The sequence below is a fragment of the Taudactylus pleione genome, unplaced genomic scaffold (genome assembly GCF_031769625.1).
Source record: "Taudactylus pleione unplaced genomic scaffold, aTauple2 ptg000445l, whole genome shotgun sequence".
Classification (NCBI taxonomy): domain Eukaryota; kingdom Metazoa; phylum Chordata; class Amphibia; order Anura; family Myobatrachidae; genus Taudactylus; species Taudactylus pleione.
In genome coordinates this window covers 367102-382492 of record NW_028284847.1, presented here as the reverse complement: position 1 = coordinate 382492, position 15391 = coordinate 367102, and the positions used below count along the sequence as shown (strand labels likewise).

Below are 15391 nucleotides of genomic sequence, written 5' to 3'. Positions count from 1 at the left end.
GCATTTTGGCATGTCTCAGTTCGGTTCCGAGTTGACCGGATCGGGGACATTGCGACCGCATTGAGCTGTTCTGTCTTGTGGCAGTGTCGTGGGCGTGGAGCTAGATTTCCGTGCTATTGTGAGTCGTGCATACGGGGCAGGGAAGCCTGTCCCAGACGGACCTCTTGCACCTAGTAGGATGACGGTTGCGGCTGTTGACGGCGAAACAGTGGGCGGAACGTCTTCCCGCATTAGCATAAGGTAGTAAATCTGGCATCGAAACCAGCATCACGCAAGCACCGCCACTATAAGTCCGACGCAGAATCAGCTCCTGAGCCTGAAGTGGGTAACCTTTTCTGTGCCACCCCATGTAGAGTCTTGAGCGAACCCTCTATCCCAGTAAAGACGCCACAGTCCAATAATGTAATATTTCATTTATTTATTCATTTCATAACTTTATTTTCTACAGCGCCGCCAACCGCGCTTCTGCTACAAAATGGGGGGGGGAGATGCATAGCCAAAGAAAACAGCTGCAGCTTCCGATTTGGGGGAACCTCATCTGATCTCGCCAACAGCCGTAATCGTAATACTCGAGGGTCCCCTAAAAGTGCCTCCTGAAATCAGATGGATCTCTGCGAACGCACAGGTCAGCCTAGCGCGCTATTCCGATAACACGCCCTCACTAAGCCCAGCCTACCTGGTGAAGTCCCTTGGCCACCCAGATACCCCCCCCCCCCCCCGCCGTGACCAAGAAGAAGCGTACGGCACTGAAACGCTCGCAGAAGTGTATGCTCGGCTAAAAGCAGGCGCGGAGCTAACAATCGTGATTTTGGTTCATAAATTCGTTTTTATTTATTTTTTGCCTATTAATATTTGTACCGTTTCCTCCTGACGTACACCTGGCGCATAGACTACCGTTCCCTCCTGACGTACACCTGGTGCATAGACTACCGTTCCCTCCTGACGTACACCTGGCGCATAGACTACCGTTCCCTCCTGACGTACACCTTGTGCATAGACTACCGTTTCCTCCTGACGTACACCTGGCGCATAGACTACCGTTCCCTCCTGACGTACACCTGGCGCATAGACTACCGTTCCCTCCTGACGTACACCTGGAGCATAGACTACCGTTCCCTCCTGACGTACACCTGGAGCATAGACTACCGTTCCCTCCTGACGTACACCTGGCGCATAGACTACCGTTCCCTCCTGACGTACACCTGGAGCATAGCCTACCGTTTCCTCCTGACGTACACCTGGCGCATAGACTACCGTTCCCTCCTGACGTACACCTGGCGCATAGACTACCGTTCCCTCCTGACGTACACCTGGCGCATAGATTACCGTTCCCTCCTGACGTACACCTGGCGCATAGACTACCGTTTCCTCCTGACGTACATCCGGCGCATAGATTACCTTTTCCTCCTGACGTACACCTGGCGCATAGACTACCGTTCCCTCCTGCGCATAGACTACCGTTCCCTCCTGACGTACACCTGGCACATAGACTACCGTTTCCTCCTGACGTACACCTGGCGCATAGACTACCGTTTCCTCCTGACGTACACCTGGCGCATAGACTACCGTTCCCTCCTGACGTATACCTGGAGCATAGACTACCGTTCCCTCCTGACGTACACCTGGAGCATAGACTACCGTTCCCTCCTGACGTACACCTGGAGCATAGACTACCGTTCCCTCCTGACGTACACCTGGCGCATAGACTACCGTTCCCTCCTGACGTACACCTGGAGCATAGACTACCGTTTCCTCCTGACGTACACCTGGCGCATAGACTACCGTTCCCTCCTGACGTACACCTGGCGCATAGACTACCGTTCCCTCCTGACGTACACCCGGCGCATAGACTACCGTTCCCTCCTGACGTACACCCGGCGCATAGACTACCGTTCCCTCCTGACGTACACCCGGCGCATAGACTACGGTTTCCTCCTGACGTACACCCGGCGCATAGATTACCGTTCCCTCCTGACGTACACCCGGCGCATAGACTACGGTTTCCTCCTGACGTACACCTGGCGCATAGACTACCGTTCCCTCCTGACGTACACCTGGCGCATAGACTACCGTTCCCTCCTGACGTACACCTGGCGCATAGACTACGGTTCCCTCCTGACGTACACCTGGCGCATAGACTACGGTTTCCTCCTGACGTACACCTGGCGCATAGACTACCGTTCCCTCCCGACGTACACCTGGCGCATAGACTACCGTTCCCTCCCGACGTACACCTGGCGCATAGACTACCGTTCCCTCCCGACGTACACCTGGCGCATAGACTACCGTTCCCTCCCGACGTACACCTGGCGCATAGATTACCGTTCCCTCCCGACGTACACCTGGCGCATAGATTACCGTTCCCTCCTGACGTACACCTGGCGCATAGACTACCGTTTCCTCCTGACGTACACCTGGCGCATAGACTACCGTTCCCTCCTGACGTACACCTGGCGCATAGACTACCGTTCCCTCCTGACGTACACCTGGTGCATAGACTACCGTTCCCTCCTGACGTACACCTGGCACGTACACTACCGTTCCCTCCTGACGTAAACCTGGCACATATACACTACCGTTCCCTCCTGACGTACACCTGGCGCATAGACTACCGTTCCCTCCTGACGTACACCTGGCACATACACTACCGTTCCCTCCTGACGTACACCTGGCGCATACACTACCGTTCCCTCCTGACGTACACCTGGCGCATACACTACCGTTCCCTCCTGACGTACACCTGGCGCATAGACTACCGTTCCCTCCTGACGTACACCTGGCACATATACTACCATTTCCTTTTCAATCCACTCTTTCTAAATATTATTGTTAAGTGTTATCATTTCTGAAACACTTCATTTTTCATGTTTATTTAAAGACATGAACACAGGAAATCCATACAATGGTGTCGCTCTACCTGGGTACAGACTATAAGAAATATCGTCCGCAACAAGCATTGCATAGTGTGTACCCTGAATCGGGTGGTCGCATCTGCACATCATATTGGATGATGGCACTGACCATGAGGTATAGTAACATTAGACATGTAACGATATATTGCACCATCGTACAGCCGATCGTCCAGTGTGTACGGCTATATGATATATCGTTAAATCGCTTCATGTGGTCATCCAGGTGTGTACCCAGCTTAATTCAGCAGGATAAATATCACAAGCACTGGTCCTGGCTCACATGCAAAGTGGCTGCAGTTGGGGGTGGCCAGACTTACTACCACACGCTAATGCGAGACTCCATTCGGGGGATCGTGCGTCTGCAAGCGGAAAGCCGTCATCACTAGCACTTGCACCAGACCCATGCTACGTGCAGGAGATCAGTCTGAAACAGGCTCCCCTTCCCCATACGCACGGATCTTTAGATACACGCCCATGACGCAAGTCAGGGGAGGTTCCGTGCGATCACATTGTCACCGCCCAGTTCCCATCCCGTAACGCCCAATCCGTCCAGGTTCTGTCCGATTGAGGGTAGGACGGAGATACGCAAAGATGCGTAAAATCCCAACTGCGCATGCATCTGCCACAGAATCAGTCCCCGTAATGTTGAAGTTAATGACAGATGACTCTACAGTCAAAAAGTAAACCATAAAAACAGAAGACAAGTATAAAAATAATACGCAGTGCAACGCAAACCCTTAAGATCAGTATAAATAATCAGTCACCCAAAACAGCTGTGACGTATTTATGTATCGTGAAAATGTAGTGTATCCGGTCAAACACTCTCCCACGGACACATATGGCGGCAGTTCGTTATTTCTGCGAATGTTTGTAGATCCTGTCATGTCTGGCCAGACTGGACTTCTGCGTAAAACATTTCCCGCAGCCGGAGCAGGAATACGGCTTCTCGCCCGTGTGAGTCTTCTGATGAATGACGAGGTAGGATTTCTGGGCGAAACATTTGCCGCATTCCGCGCAAGAAAAGGGCTTCTCGCCCGTGTGAATTCTCTGGTGGAGAAGGAGATTGGCTTTCAGCGTGAAACACTTCCCGCACTCGGAGCAGGGAAAGGGCTTCTCCCCCGTGTGAATTCGCTGATGCCTGACGAAATCGGCCTTTTGCGAAAAGCACTTCCCGCATTCGTAGCACGAGAACGGCTTCTCGCCCGTGTGGTACCTCCGGTGTCTAACGAAATCGGACTTCTTTATAAAACACTTCCCGCACTCGTGGCACGAGAACAGCTTCTCCCCCGTGTGATATCGCCGGTGCCTCACCAGCTCCGCCTTCTGCGTGAAGCATTTGCCGCACTCTGAGCAGGAAAATGGCCTCTCGTAGTCGTGCATTCTCTGGTGGGCGAAAAACTCTGACCTACTCGCAAACCATTTCCCACACTCAGAGCATAGGTGCTGCTGGGCGCCGGTGTGCATTACCCAGTGTTCGGCCAAACTTGATGGGTTTGGAAACAACTTTCCGCATTCGTAGCATGGAAATTGAGCCTGGAGTGTCTGAGTTCTCTGCTGTGAGATAAGATGTGGGTGACGGGTGAAGCGCTCATCATAATTAGAATACGCAAACATTCGATCACTTCTAGGAGACGTAATACGTGGAAAGTCTGAGTTGTCAGGAAAGAATCTGCCACGTGTAGAGGATTCAGGTGATAATCCTACACTGTGATGTAGCGGATGTATAATTGTAGCAATGGCGTTTTCGCCCAATGGGATTTGTCGGATGTCGTTATCGTCTGTTTTACAATCTGTAGATGGAATGAAATGTCCCTGCGAAGCGTTCCTGCTGCTGTGTCCGTCTGCTGGAGAGAAGATAAATGTACGTAAATATAAATGTTTATATTTTTACAATGAGCAGGGGCGGTGTAAGAGGAGGGGGCCCGTGTGCATTCTCTGTATGGCCCCTCTTCCCCCACTCGCACCTGCAAGGGAAGACTCTAGCACTGTGTATGCGCTGGTCTTCAAGAACTTGGTGTCTGCCGCCATGTTGCCGGTGATTTCTGCCACCACACGCCCTGCACTCATTATAAATACGTCTAGGACAATGAACATATTCCAGTAACCGAATATGTACTCAATACGACTGAAATATATGTAGAATTCAGTCAGTCGAAACATTTTTACAATTACATATAGGGAGAAATTTACTAAACGTCTTTTTAAAATCGATCAACATCGATGGGCTTTCAAACTGCAAAATCTGCATATTTATCATCCACAGGGTTTCGACGAAGTTAAAACTATATGGATGATAAATATATGGATTTTGCAGTCAGAAAGTCCATTGATGTTGATCGATTTTGGGTCGTATTCAATTAGCAGTGAAAACTGCAGTTTTACGGAAAAAAAGGGCTATATTTTCGCCAAAAAACAGGCGAAAAAAAACTCTCACATTTTCGAAACTCTCACCCTATAACATTTGGCCCATTGGGTCTGATGCTTCAAGTGTTTTAAACATCGCACGCAGTCGCAGCAGGCGGTTTTTTAACGGTTTTTAAAATTCCATTTTACAAAACAAAAATATACTTGCACCATTTTAATGTACCCCCAATTTACGTGGAACAGTAATTTCCTGTAAAAAAAAATAGCTTTCTATAATTTTTCAACTTTTTTTTTTTCGCCCAAAATTGCGCGTCTGTTTTTCGCTAAAGTACGCAACTTACGATTTTGTTTCTGGTAATTTATCTCTAAAGGGGGGAGGGAACTTAGAGTCCAAAGGGTTCTGAAAGAAATCCCCACATTTTTAGCCAAAAATAGGGATTTTGCATTTTTTTCTTCTGGTCTGTGATGGAGAAAACTTTTCTCCAGTTTTTTTTCGCCTGTTGCTGTTTTCGCTTGTTTTTTTTGCGAAAATTTAGCCGACAAAACGTCAGTTTTCACCACTAATTGAATACGGCCCTTAGATCGATTTTAGGTCAAATTAAATAGATGTTTCATAAATTTAACTCCTACTCTTGAATGTATAAAATGTTATTATGGGAATAACTTGCATTTTGCAGGGTACCGAGCACGTTCGAAAAAGATACAGCCCATCGCGACTCACTTATGATTTACTATATGTTTATGTTACGTACAATGTTTGTTCAACTGAGTCTCCGTGTTTCTACCATCACTGTATCTGTAAGCTGTAGCCAACCTGGGGCAAGACTGACCCTGCCAAAACTGACACAGATGCCATCTGCTCTTTTAATGTGACATCTTGTGCCCCTGTAGTAAGCCAGACTATGCTCCCCCCAAAAAAATGCTCAGACTCTGTGGAAAGTACCAGCTATCTGGAGACCACCAATGCTGAAGCTAAACCTCTCAGAATGGCCTCACTTGTTTCATCTCCAGCAAATAGGACCTCTGGAGATATATTGCATGAACCCGGCATCTACAGGCAACGTTAAACCATCGCCAGGGGCTCTCTAGAAGAAGATGGCAGGGCCTGACATACACTGCTGCCCTAGAAAGATAAGCACCACCATCTGGTAACCAAATATAGGCAAATGCCCAAAAGCAGCAGAGAGACCATGTAATTTTTCAAAGAGATCATAAAGGGTCACAAAGCTAGATGTCAGGACTGGTGAGGGGTTCCAGCTCCTGCTGGACTGACTGAGAGGCAAAGGTTACAGAAAAAGGGACCACGAGGACCCGCGATCTACTTCCTTCATCCTAATCCCCTACAGGTCCTGTGGACCTTGCTCGCCGATAGCATGATGATAGTGAAGTGGGACTGCTGCTGTGCCAGCAGCGATGGGAGAGAGGCCTAGTTACTAAGCAGCGTATACCTCAAGGTATTGTACTGTAATCTTGTTCCCCGTGTGTTACAACCACTATACCTTTCTGTCGTTATGTTATGTTAATAAGCTTAAGCATTCTTTATTCACATAATTACCTGGGTGGGAAAATATGCTTCCACGTCCATGGTCCTGAAGGCAGGTGATAGGCTGCGACGTAGGCTGGCAAACGCTTACTTGTTGCAGTGGGCTTTGACGGTTGACTTCGGGTGCTTTCTCCGCAGGTCGGTACAAGCAAAACTCCTGGGGGGGCCCTGGTGACATCACAGTGGATGCTTTGTCCTCATTGGTTTGTGCTGAAAGAGGGGGGTGTAGGATAAGAGATTGCAGTAGTGACAGAGGAGGGTGTAGGATAAGAGATGGCTGTAGTGACAGAGGAGGGTGTAGGATAAGAGAGTGCTGTAGTGACAGAGGAGGGTGTAGGATAAGAGATGCTGTAGTGACAGAGGAGGGTGTAGGATAAGAGAGTGCTGTAGTAACAGAGGAGGGTGTAGGATAAGAGTGCTGTAGTGACAGAGGAGGGTGTGGGATAAGAGAGTGCTGTAGTGACAGAGGAGGGTGTAGGATAAGAGAGTGCTGTAGTGAAAGAGGAGGGTGTAGGATAAGAGATGGCTGTAGTGACAGAGGAGGGTGTAGGATAAGAGAGTGCTGTAGTGACAGAGGAGGGTGTAGGATAAGAGAGTGCTGTAGTGAAAGAGGAGGGTGTAGGATAAGAGATGGCTGTAGTGACAGAGGAGGGTGTAGGATAAGAGATTGCTGTAGTGACAGAGGAGGGTGTAGGATAAGAGAGTGCTGTAGTGACAGAGGAGGGTGTAGGATAAGAGAGTGCTGTAGTGACAGAGGAGGGTGTAGGATAAGAGATGGCTGTAGTGACAGAGGAGGGTGTAGGATAAGAGAGTGCTGTAGTGACAGAGGAGGGTGTAGGATAAGAGATGCTGTAGTGACAGAGGAGGGTGTAGGATAAGAGAGTGCTGTAGTAACAGAGGAGGGTGTAGGATAAGAGTGCTGTAGTGACAGAGGAGGGTGTAGGATAAGAGAGTGCTGTAGTGACAGAGGAGGGTGTAGGATAAGAGAGTGCTGTAGTGAAAGAGGAGGGTGTAGGATAAGAGATGGCTGTAGTGACAGAGGAGGGTGTAGGATAAGAGATTGCTGTAGTGACAGAGGAGGGTGTAGGATAAGAGAGTGCTGTAGTGAAAGAGGAGGGTGTAGGATAAGAGATGGCTGTAGTGACAGAGGAGGGTGTAGGATAAGAGATGGCTGTAGTGACAGAGGAGGGTGTAGGATAAGAGAGTGCTGTAGTGACAGAGGAGGGTGTAGGATAAGAGAGTGCTGTAGTGAAAGAGGAGGGTGTAGGATAAGAGATTGCTGTAGTGACAGAGGAGGGTGTAGGATAAGAGATTGCTGTAGTGACAGAGGAGGGTGTAGGATAAGAGAGTGCTGTAGTGAAACAGGAGGGTGTAGGATAAAAGATTGCTGTAGTGACAGAGGAGGGTGTAGGAAAAGAGATGGCTGTAGTGACAGAGGAGGGTGTAGGATAAGAACAGAGGAGGGTGTAGGATAAGAGATGGCTGTAGTGACAGAGGAAGGTGTAGGATAAGAGAGGGCTGTAGTGACAGAGGAGGGTGTAGGATAAGAGAGGGCTGTAGTGACAGAGGAGGGTGTAGGATAAGAGAGGGCTGTAGTGACAGAGGAGGGTGTAGGATAAGAGAGGGCTGTAGTGACAGAGGAGGGTGTAGGATAAGAGAGTGCTGTAGTGACAGAGGAGGGTGTAGGATAAGAGAGGGCTGTAGTGACAGAGGAGGGTGTAGGATAAGAGAGGGCTGTAGTGACAGAGGAGGGTGTAGGATAAGAGAGTGCTGTAGTGACAGAGGAGGGTGTAGGATAAGAGAGTGCTGTAGTGACAGAGGAGGGTGTAGGATAAGAGATTGCTGTAGTGACAGAGGAGGGTGTAGGATAAGAGATTGCTGTAGTGAAAGAGGAGGGTGTAGGATAAGAGATGGCTGTAGTGACAGAGGAGGGTGTAGGATAAGAGAGTGCTGTAGTGACAGAGGAGGGTGTAGGATAAGAGATTGCTGTAGTGACAGAGGAGGGTGTAGGATAAGAGATGGCTGTAGTGACAGAGGAGGGTGTAGGATAAGAGATGGCTGTAGTGACAGAGGAGGGTGTAGGATAAGAGATTGCTGTAGTGAAAGAGGAGGGTGTAGGATAGGAGATTGCTGTAGTGACAGAGGAGGGTGTAGGATAAGAGAGTGCTGTAGTGAAAGAGGAGGGTGTAGGATAAGAGAGTGCTGTAGTGACAGAGGAGGGTGTAGGATAAGAGATGGCTGTAGTGACAGAGGAGGGTGTAGGATAAGAGATGGCTGTAGTGACAGAGGAGGGTGTAGGATAAGAGAGTGCTGTAGTGACAGAGGAGGGTGTAGGATAAGAGATTGCTGTAGTGACAGAGGAGGGTGTAGGATAAGAGATGGCTGTAGTGACAGAGGAGGGTGTAGGATAAGAGATTGCTGTAGTGACAGAGGAGGGTGTAGGATAAGAGAGTGCTGTAGTGAAAGAGGAGGGTGTAGGATAAGAGATTGCTGTAGTGACAGAGGAGGGTGTAGGATAGGAGATTGCTGCAGTGACAGAGGAGGGTGTAGGATAAGAGATTGCTGTAGTGACAGAGGAGGGTGTAGGATAAGAGATGGCTGTAGTGACAGAGGAGGGTGTAGGATAAGAGATGGCTGTAGTGACAGAGGAGGGTGTAGGATAAGAGATGGCTGTAGTGACAGAGGAGGGTGTAGGATAAGAGATGGCTGTAGTGACAGAGGAGGGTGTAGGATAAGAGAGTGCTGTAGTGACAGAGGAGGGAGTAGGATAAGAGAGTGCTGTAGTGAAAGAGGAGGGTGTAGGATAAGAGATTGCTGTAGTGACAGAGGAGGATGTAGGATAAGAGATGGCTGTAGTGAAAGAGGAGGGTGTAGGATAAGAGATGGCTGTAGTGACAGAGGAGGGTGTAGGATAAGAGATGGCTGTAGTGACAGAGGAGGGTGTAGGATAAGAGATGGCTGTAGTGACAGAGGAGGGTGTAGGATAAGAGATTGCTGTAGTGAAAGAGGAGGGTGTAGGATAAGAGAGTGCTGTAGTGAAAGAGGAGGGTGTAGGATAAGAGATTGCTGTAGTGACAGAGGAGGGTGTAGGATAGGAGATTGCTGCAGTGACAGAGGAGGGTGTAGGATAAGAGATTGCTGTAGTGAAAGAGGAGGGTGTAGGATAAGAGAGGGCTGTAGTGACAGAGGAGGGTGTAGGATAAGAGAGTGCTGTAGTGACAGAGGAGGGTGTAGGATAAGAGATTGCTGTAGTGACAGAGGAGGGTGTAGGATAAGAGAGTGCTGTAGTGACAGAGGAGGGTGTAGGATAAGAGATGGCTGTAGTGACAGAGGAGGGTGTAGGATAAGAGATGGCTGTAGTGACAGAGGAGGGTGTAGGATAAGAGAGTGCTGTAGTGACAGAGGAGGGAGTAGGATAAGAGAGTGCTGTAGTGAAAGAGGAGGGTGTAGGATAAGAGATTGCTGTAGTGACAGAGGAGGATGTAGGATAAGAGATGGCTGTAGTGACAGAGGAGGGTGTAGGATAAGAGATGGCTGTAGTGATAGAGGAGGGTGTAGGATAAGAGATGGCTGTAGTGACAGGAGGGTGTAGGATAAGAGAGTGCTGTAGTGACAGGAGGGTGTAGGATAAGAGATTGCTGTAGTGACAGAGGAGGGTGTAGGATAAGAGATGGCTGTAGTGACAGAGGAGGGTGTAGGATAAGAGATGGCTGTAGTGACAGAGTAGGGTGTAGGATAAGAGATGGCTGTAGTGACAGAGGAGGGTGTAGGATAAGAGATGGCTGTAGTGACAGAGGAGGGTGTAGGATAAGAGAGTGCTGTAGTGACAGAGGAGGGAGTAGGATAAGAGAGTGCTGTAGTGAAAGAGGAGGGTGTAGGATAAGAGAGTGCTGTAGTGACAGAGGAGGGTGTAGGATAAGAGATGGCTGTAGTGACAGAGGAGGGTGTAGGATAAGAGATGGCTGTAGTGATAGAGGAGGGTGTAGGATAAGAGATGGCTGTAGTGACAGAGGAGGGTGTAGGATAAGAGATTGCTGTAGTGACAGGAGGGTGTAGGATAAGAGATTGCTGTAGTGACAGGAGGGTGTAGGATAAGAGAGTGCTGTAGTGACAGAGGAAGGTGTAGGATAAGAGATGGCTGTAGTGACAGAGGAGGGTGTAGGATAAGAGATGGCTGTAGTGACAGAGGAGGGTGTAGGATAAGAGATGGCTGTAGTGACAGAGGAGGGTGTAGGATAAGAGATGGCTGTAGTGACAGAGGAAGGTGTAGGATAAGAGATGGCTGTAGTGACAGAGGAGGGTGTAGGATAAGAGATGGCTGTAGTGACAGAGGAGGGTGTAGGATAAGAGAGTGCTGTAGTGACAGAGGAGGGTGTAGGATAAGAGATGGCTGTAGTGACAGAGGAGGGTGTAGGATAAGAGAGTGCTGTAGTGACAGAGGAGGATGTAGGATAAGAGATGGCTGTAGTGACAGAGGAGGGTGTAGGATAAGAGATGGCTGTAGTGACAGAGGAGGGTGTAGGATAAGAGATGGCTGTAGTGACAGAGGAGGGTGTAGGATAAGAGAGTGCTGTAGTGACAGAGGAGGGAGTAGGATAAGAGAGTGCTGTAGTGAAAGAGGAGGGTGTAGGATAAGAGAGTGCTGTAGTGACAGAGGAGGGTGTAGGATAAGAGATGGCTGTAGTGACAGAGGAGGGTGAAGGATAAGAGAGTGCTGTAGTGAAAGAGGAGGGTGTAGGATAAGAGAGTGCTGTAGTGACAGAGGAGGGTGTAGGATAAGAGATGGCTGTAGTGGCAGAGGAGGGTGTAGGATAAGAGATTGCTGTAGTGACAGAGGAAGGTGTAGGATAAGAGAGTGCTGTAGTGACAGAGGAGGATGTAGGATAAGAGATGGCTGTAGTGACAGAGGAGATTGTAGGATAAGAGATGGCTGTAGTGACAGAGGAGGGTGTAGGATAAGAGATTGCTGTAGTGACAGGAGGGTGTAGGATAAGAGAGTGCTGTAGTGACAGAGGAGGGTGTAGGATAAGAGATGGCTGTAGTGACAGAGGAGGGTGTAGGATAAGAGATGGCTGTAGTGACAGAGGAGGGTGTAGGATAAGAGATGGCTGTAGTAGTGACAGAGGAGGGTGTAGGATAAGAGATTACTGTAGTGACAGAGGAGGGTGTAGGATAAGAGAGTGCTGTAGTGACAGAGGAGGGTGTAGGATAAGAGATGGCTGTAGTGACAGAGGAAGGTGTAGGATAAGAGATGGCTGTAGTGACAGAGGAGGGTGTAGGATAAGAGAGTGCTGTAGTGACAGAGGAAGGTGTAGGATAAGAGATGGCTGTAGTGACAGAGGAGGGTGTAGGATAAGAGATGGCTGTAGTGACAGAGGAGGGTGTAGGATAAGAGAGTGCTGTAGTGACAGAGGAGGGTGTAGGATAAGAGATGGCTGTAGTGACAGAGGAGGGTGTAGGATAAGAGAGTGCTGTAGTGACAGAGGAGGGTGTAGGATAAGAGATGGCTGTAGTGACAGAGGAGGGTGTAGGATAAGAGATTGCTGTAGTGACAGAGGAGGGTGTAGGATAAGAGATTGCTGTAGTGACAGAGGAGGATGTAGGATAAGAGATGGCTGTAGTGACAGAGGAGGGTGTAGGATAAGAGATGGCTGTAGTGACAGAGGAGGGTGTAGGATAAGAGATGGCTGTAGTGACAGAGGAGGGTGTAGGATAAGAGATGGCTGTAGTGACAGAGGAGGGTGTAGGATAAGAGAGTGCTGTAGTGACAGAGGAGGGAGTAGGATAAGAGAGTGCTGTAGTGAAAGAGGAGGGTGTAGGATAAGAGATTGCTGTAGTGACAGAGGAGGATGTAGGATAAGAGATGGCTGTAGTGACAGAGGAGGGTGTAGGATAAGAGATGGCTGTAGTGATAGAGGAGGGTGTAGGATAAGAGATGGCTGTAGTGACAGGAGGGTGTAGGATAAGAGAGTGCTGTAGTGACAGAGGAGGGTGTAGGATAAGAGATGGCTGTAGTGACAGAGGAGGGTGTAGGATAAGAGATGGCTGTAGTGACAGAGGAGGGTGTAGGATAAGAGATGGCTGTAGTGACAGAGGAGGGTGTAGGATAAGAGATGGCTGTAGTGACAGAGGAGGGTGTAGGATAAGAGAGTGCTGTAGTGACAGAGGAGGGAGTAGGATAAGAGAGTGCTGTAGTGAAAGAGGAGGGTGTAGGATAAGAGAGTGCTGTAGTGACAGAGGAGGGTGTAGGATAAGAGATGGCTGTAGTGACAGAGGAGGGTGTAGGATAAGAGATGGCTGTAGTGATAGAGGAGGGTGTAGGATAAGAGATGGCTGTAGTGACAGAGGAGGGTGTAGGATAAGAGATGGCTGTAGTGACAGAGGAGGGTGTAGGATAAGAGATTGCTGTAGTGACAGGAGGGTGTAGGATAAGAGATTGCTGTAGTGACAGGAGGGTGTAGGATAAGAGAGTGCTGTAGTGACAGAGGAGGGTGTAGGATAAGAGATGGCTGTAGTGACAGAGGAGGGTGTAGGATAAGAGATGGCTGTAGTGACAGAGGAGGGTGTAGGATAAGAGATGGCTGTAGTAGTGACAGAGGAGGGTGTAGGATAAGAGATTACTGTAGTGACAGAGGAGGGTGTAGGATAAGAGAGTGCTGTAGTGACAGAGGAGGGTGTAGGATAAGAGATGGCTGTAGTGACAGAGGAAGGTGTAGGATAAGAGATGGCTGTAGTGACAGAGGAGGGTGTAGGATAAGAGAGGGCTGTAGTGACAGAGGAGGGTGTAGGATAAGAGAGGGCTGTAGTGACAGAGGAGGGTGTAGGATAAGAGAGTGCTGTAGTGACAGAGGAGGGTGTAGGATAAGAGAGGGCTGTAGTGACAGAGGAGGGTGTAGGATAAGAGAGGGCTGTAGTGACAGAGGAGGGTGTAGGATAAGAGAGTGCTGTAGTGACAGAGGAGGGTGTAGGATAAGAGATTGCTGTAGTGACAGAGGAGGGTGTAGGATAAGAGATTGCTGTAGTGAAAGAGGAGGGTGTAGGATAAGAGATGGCTGTAGTGACAGAGGAGGGTGTAGGATAAGAGAGTGCTGTAGTGACAGAGGAGGGTGTAGGATAAGAGATTGCTGTAGTGACAGAGGAGGGTGTAGGATAAGAGATGGCTGTAGTGACAGAGGAGGGTGTAGGATAAGAGATGGCTGTAGTGAAAGAGGAGGGTGTAGGATAGGAGATTGCTGTAGTGACAGAGGAGGGTGTAGGATAAGAGAGTGCTGTAGTGAAAGAGGAGGGTGTAGGATAAGAGAGTGCTGTAGTGACAGAGGAGGGTGTAGGATAAGAGATGGCTGTAGTGACAGAGGAGGGTGTAGGATAAGAGATGGCTGTAGTGACAGAGGAGGGTGTAGGATAAGAGAGTGCTGTAGTGACAGAGGAGGGTGTAGGATAAGAGATTGCTGTAGTGACAGAGGAGGGTGTAGGATAAGAGATGGCTGTAGTGACAGAGGAGGGTGTAGGATAAGAGAGTGCTGTAGTGACAGAGGAGGGTGTAGGATAAGAGAGTGCTGTAGTGACAGAGGAGGGTGTAGGATAAGAGATGGCTGTAGTGACAGAGGAGGGTGTAGGATAAGAGATTGCTGTAGTGAAAGAGGAGGGTGTAGGATAAGAGAGTGCTGTAGTGAAAGAGGAGGGTGTAGGATAAGAGATTGCTGTAGTGACAGAGGAGGGTGTAGGATAGGAGATTGCTGCAGTGACAGAGGAGGGTGTAGGATAAGAGAGTGCTGTAGTGACAGAGGAGGGTGTAGGATAAGAGATTGCTGTAGTGAAAGAGGAGGGTGTAGGATAAGAGAGTGCTGTAGTGACAGAGGAGGGTGTAGGATAAGAGATTGCTGTAGTGAAAGAGGAGGGTGTAGGATAAGAGATTGCTGTAGTGACAGAGGAGGGTGTAGGATAAGAGATTGCTGTAGTGAAAGAGGAGGGTGTAGGATAAGAGATGGCTGTAGTGACAGAGGAGGGTGTAGGATAAGAGAGTGCTGTAGTGACAGAGGAGGGTGTAGGATAAGAGATTGCTGTAGTGACAGAGGAGGGTGTAGGATAAGAGATGGCTGTAGTGACAGAGGAGGGTGTAGGATAAGAGATGGCTGTAGTGACAGAGGAGGGTGTAGGATAAGAGATGGCTGTAGTGAAAGAGGAGGGTGTAGGATAGGAGATTGCTGTAGTGACAGAGGAGGGTGTAGGATAAGAGAGTGCTGTAGTGAAAGAGGAGGGTGTAGGATAAGAGAGTGCTGTAGTGACAGAGGAGGGTGTAGGATAAGAGATGGCTGTAGTGACAGAGGAGGGTGTAGGATAAGAGATGGCTGTAGTGACAGAGGAGATTGTAGGATAAGAGATGGCTGTAGTGACAGAGGAGGGTGTAGGATAAGAGATTGCTGTAGTGACAGGAGGGTGTAGGATAAGAGAGTGCTGTAGTGACAGAGGAGGGTGTAGGATAAGAGATGGCTGTAGTGACAGAGGAGGGTGTAGGATAAGAGATGGCTGTAGTGACAGAGGAGGGTGTAGGATAAGAGATGGCTGTAGTAGT

At 49.0% G+C, this 15391-nt stretch overlaps 2 protein-coding genes across 7 annotated transcripts in view; both read right to left on the bottom strand.

Moving 5' to 3' along the window:
• Positions 1-456: 456 nt before the first annotated feature.
• On the bottom strand, positions 457-3046 carry LOC148505655 (uncharacterized). Its single transcript, XM_088447899.1, has 2 exons — positions 3022-3046; positions 457-1730 (listed from the first exon to the last, which is right to left on the bottom strand). Exons 1-2 carry the CDS (start codon positions 3044-3046, stop codon positions 832-834), a joined length of 924 nt encoding a protein of 307 aa, XP_088304025.1. The 3' UTR covers positions 457-831.
• The window catches only part of LOC148505654 (uncharacterized), a 27433-nt gene continuing 14717 nt past the window's right edge, over positions 2676-15391 (bottom strand). For 5 of the 6 annotated variants that reach the window (XM_088447922.1, XM_088447923.1, XM_088447919.1 and 2 more), the window contains 2 exons: positions 6832-7029; positions 2677-4756 (listed from right to left, as the gene is read on the bottom strand). In XM_088447922.1, the coding sequence (XP_088304048.1) occupies positions 3765-4756; positions 6832-7029 (1190 nt within the window). In that variant the 3' untranslated portion in view covers positions 2677-3764. Of the gene's footprint in view, positions 4757-6831; positions 7030-15391 lie in introns of all 6 variants that reach the window. The other variant, XM_088447920.1, reaches the window with a different exon arrangement.

What these genes read in the sequence shown, in the direction of transcription:
- LOC148505655 (XM_088447899.1), bottom strand. Translation starts at nt 3,046, where the DNA reads ATGTCTAATGTTACTATACCTCATG. An exon ending in TAATGTTACTATACCTCATG is followed by an intron (nt 1,731 to 3,021) that starts GTCAGTGCCATC and finishes TCTATGCTCCAG; the next exon opens with GTGTACGTCAGGAGGGAACG.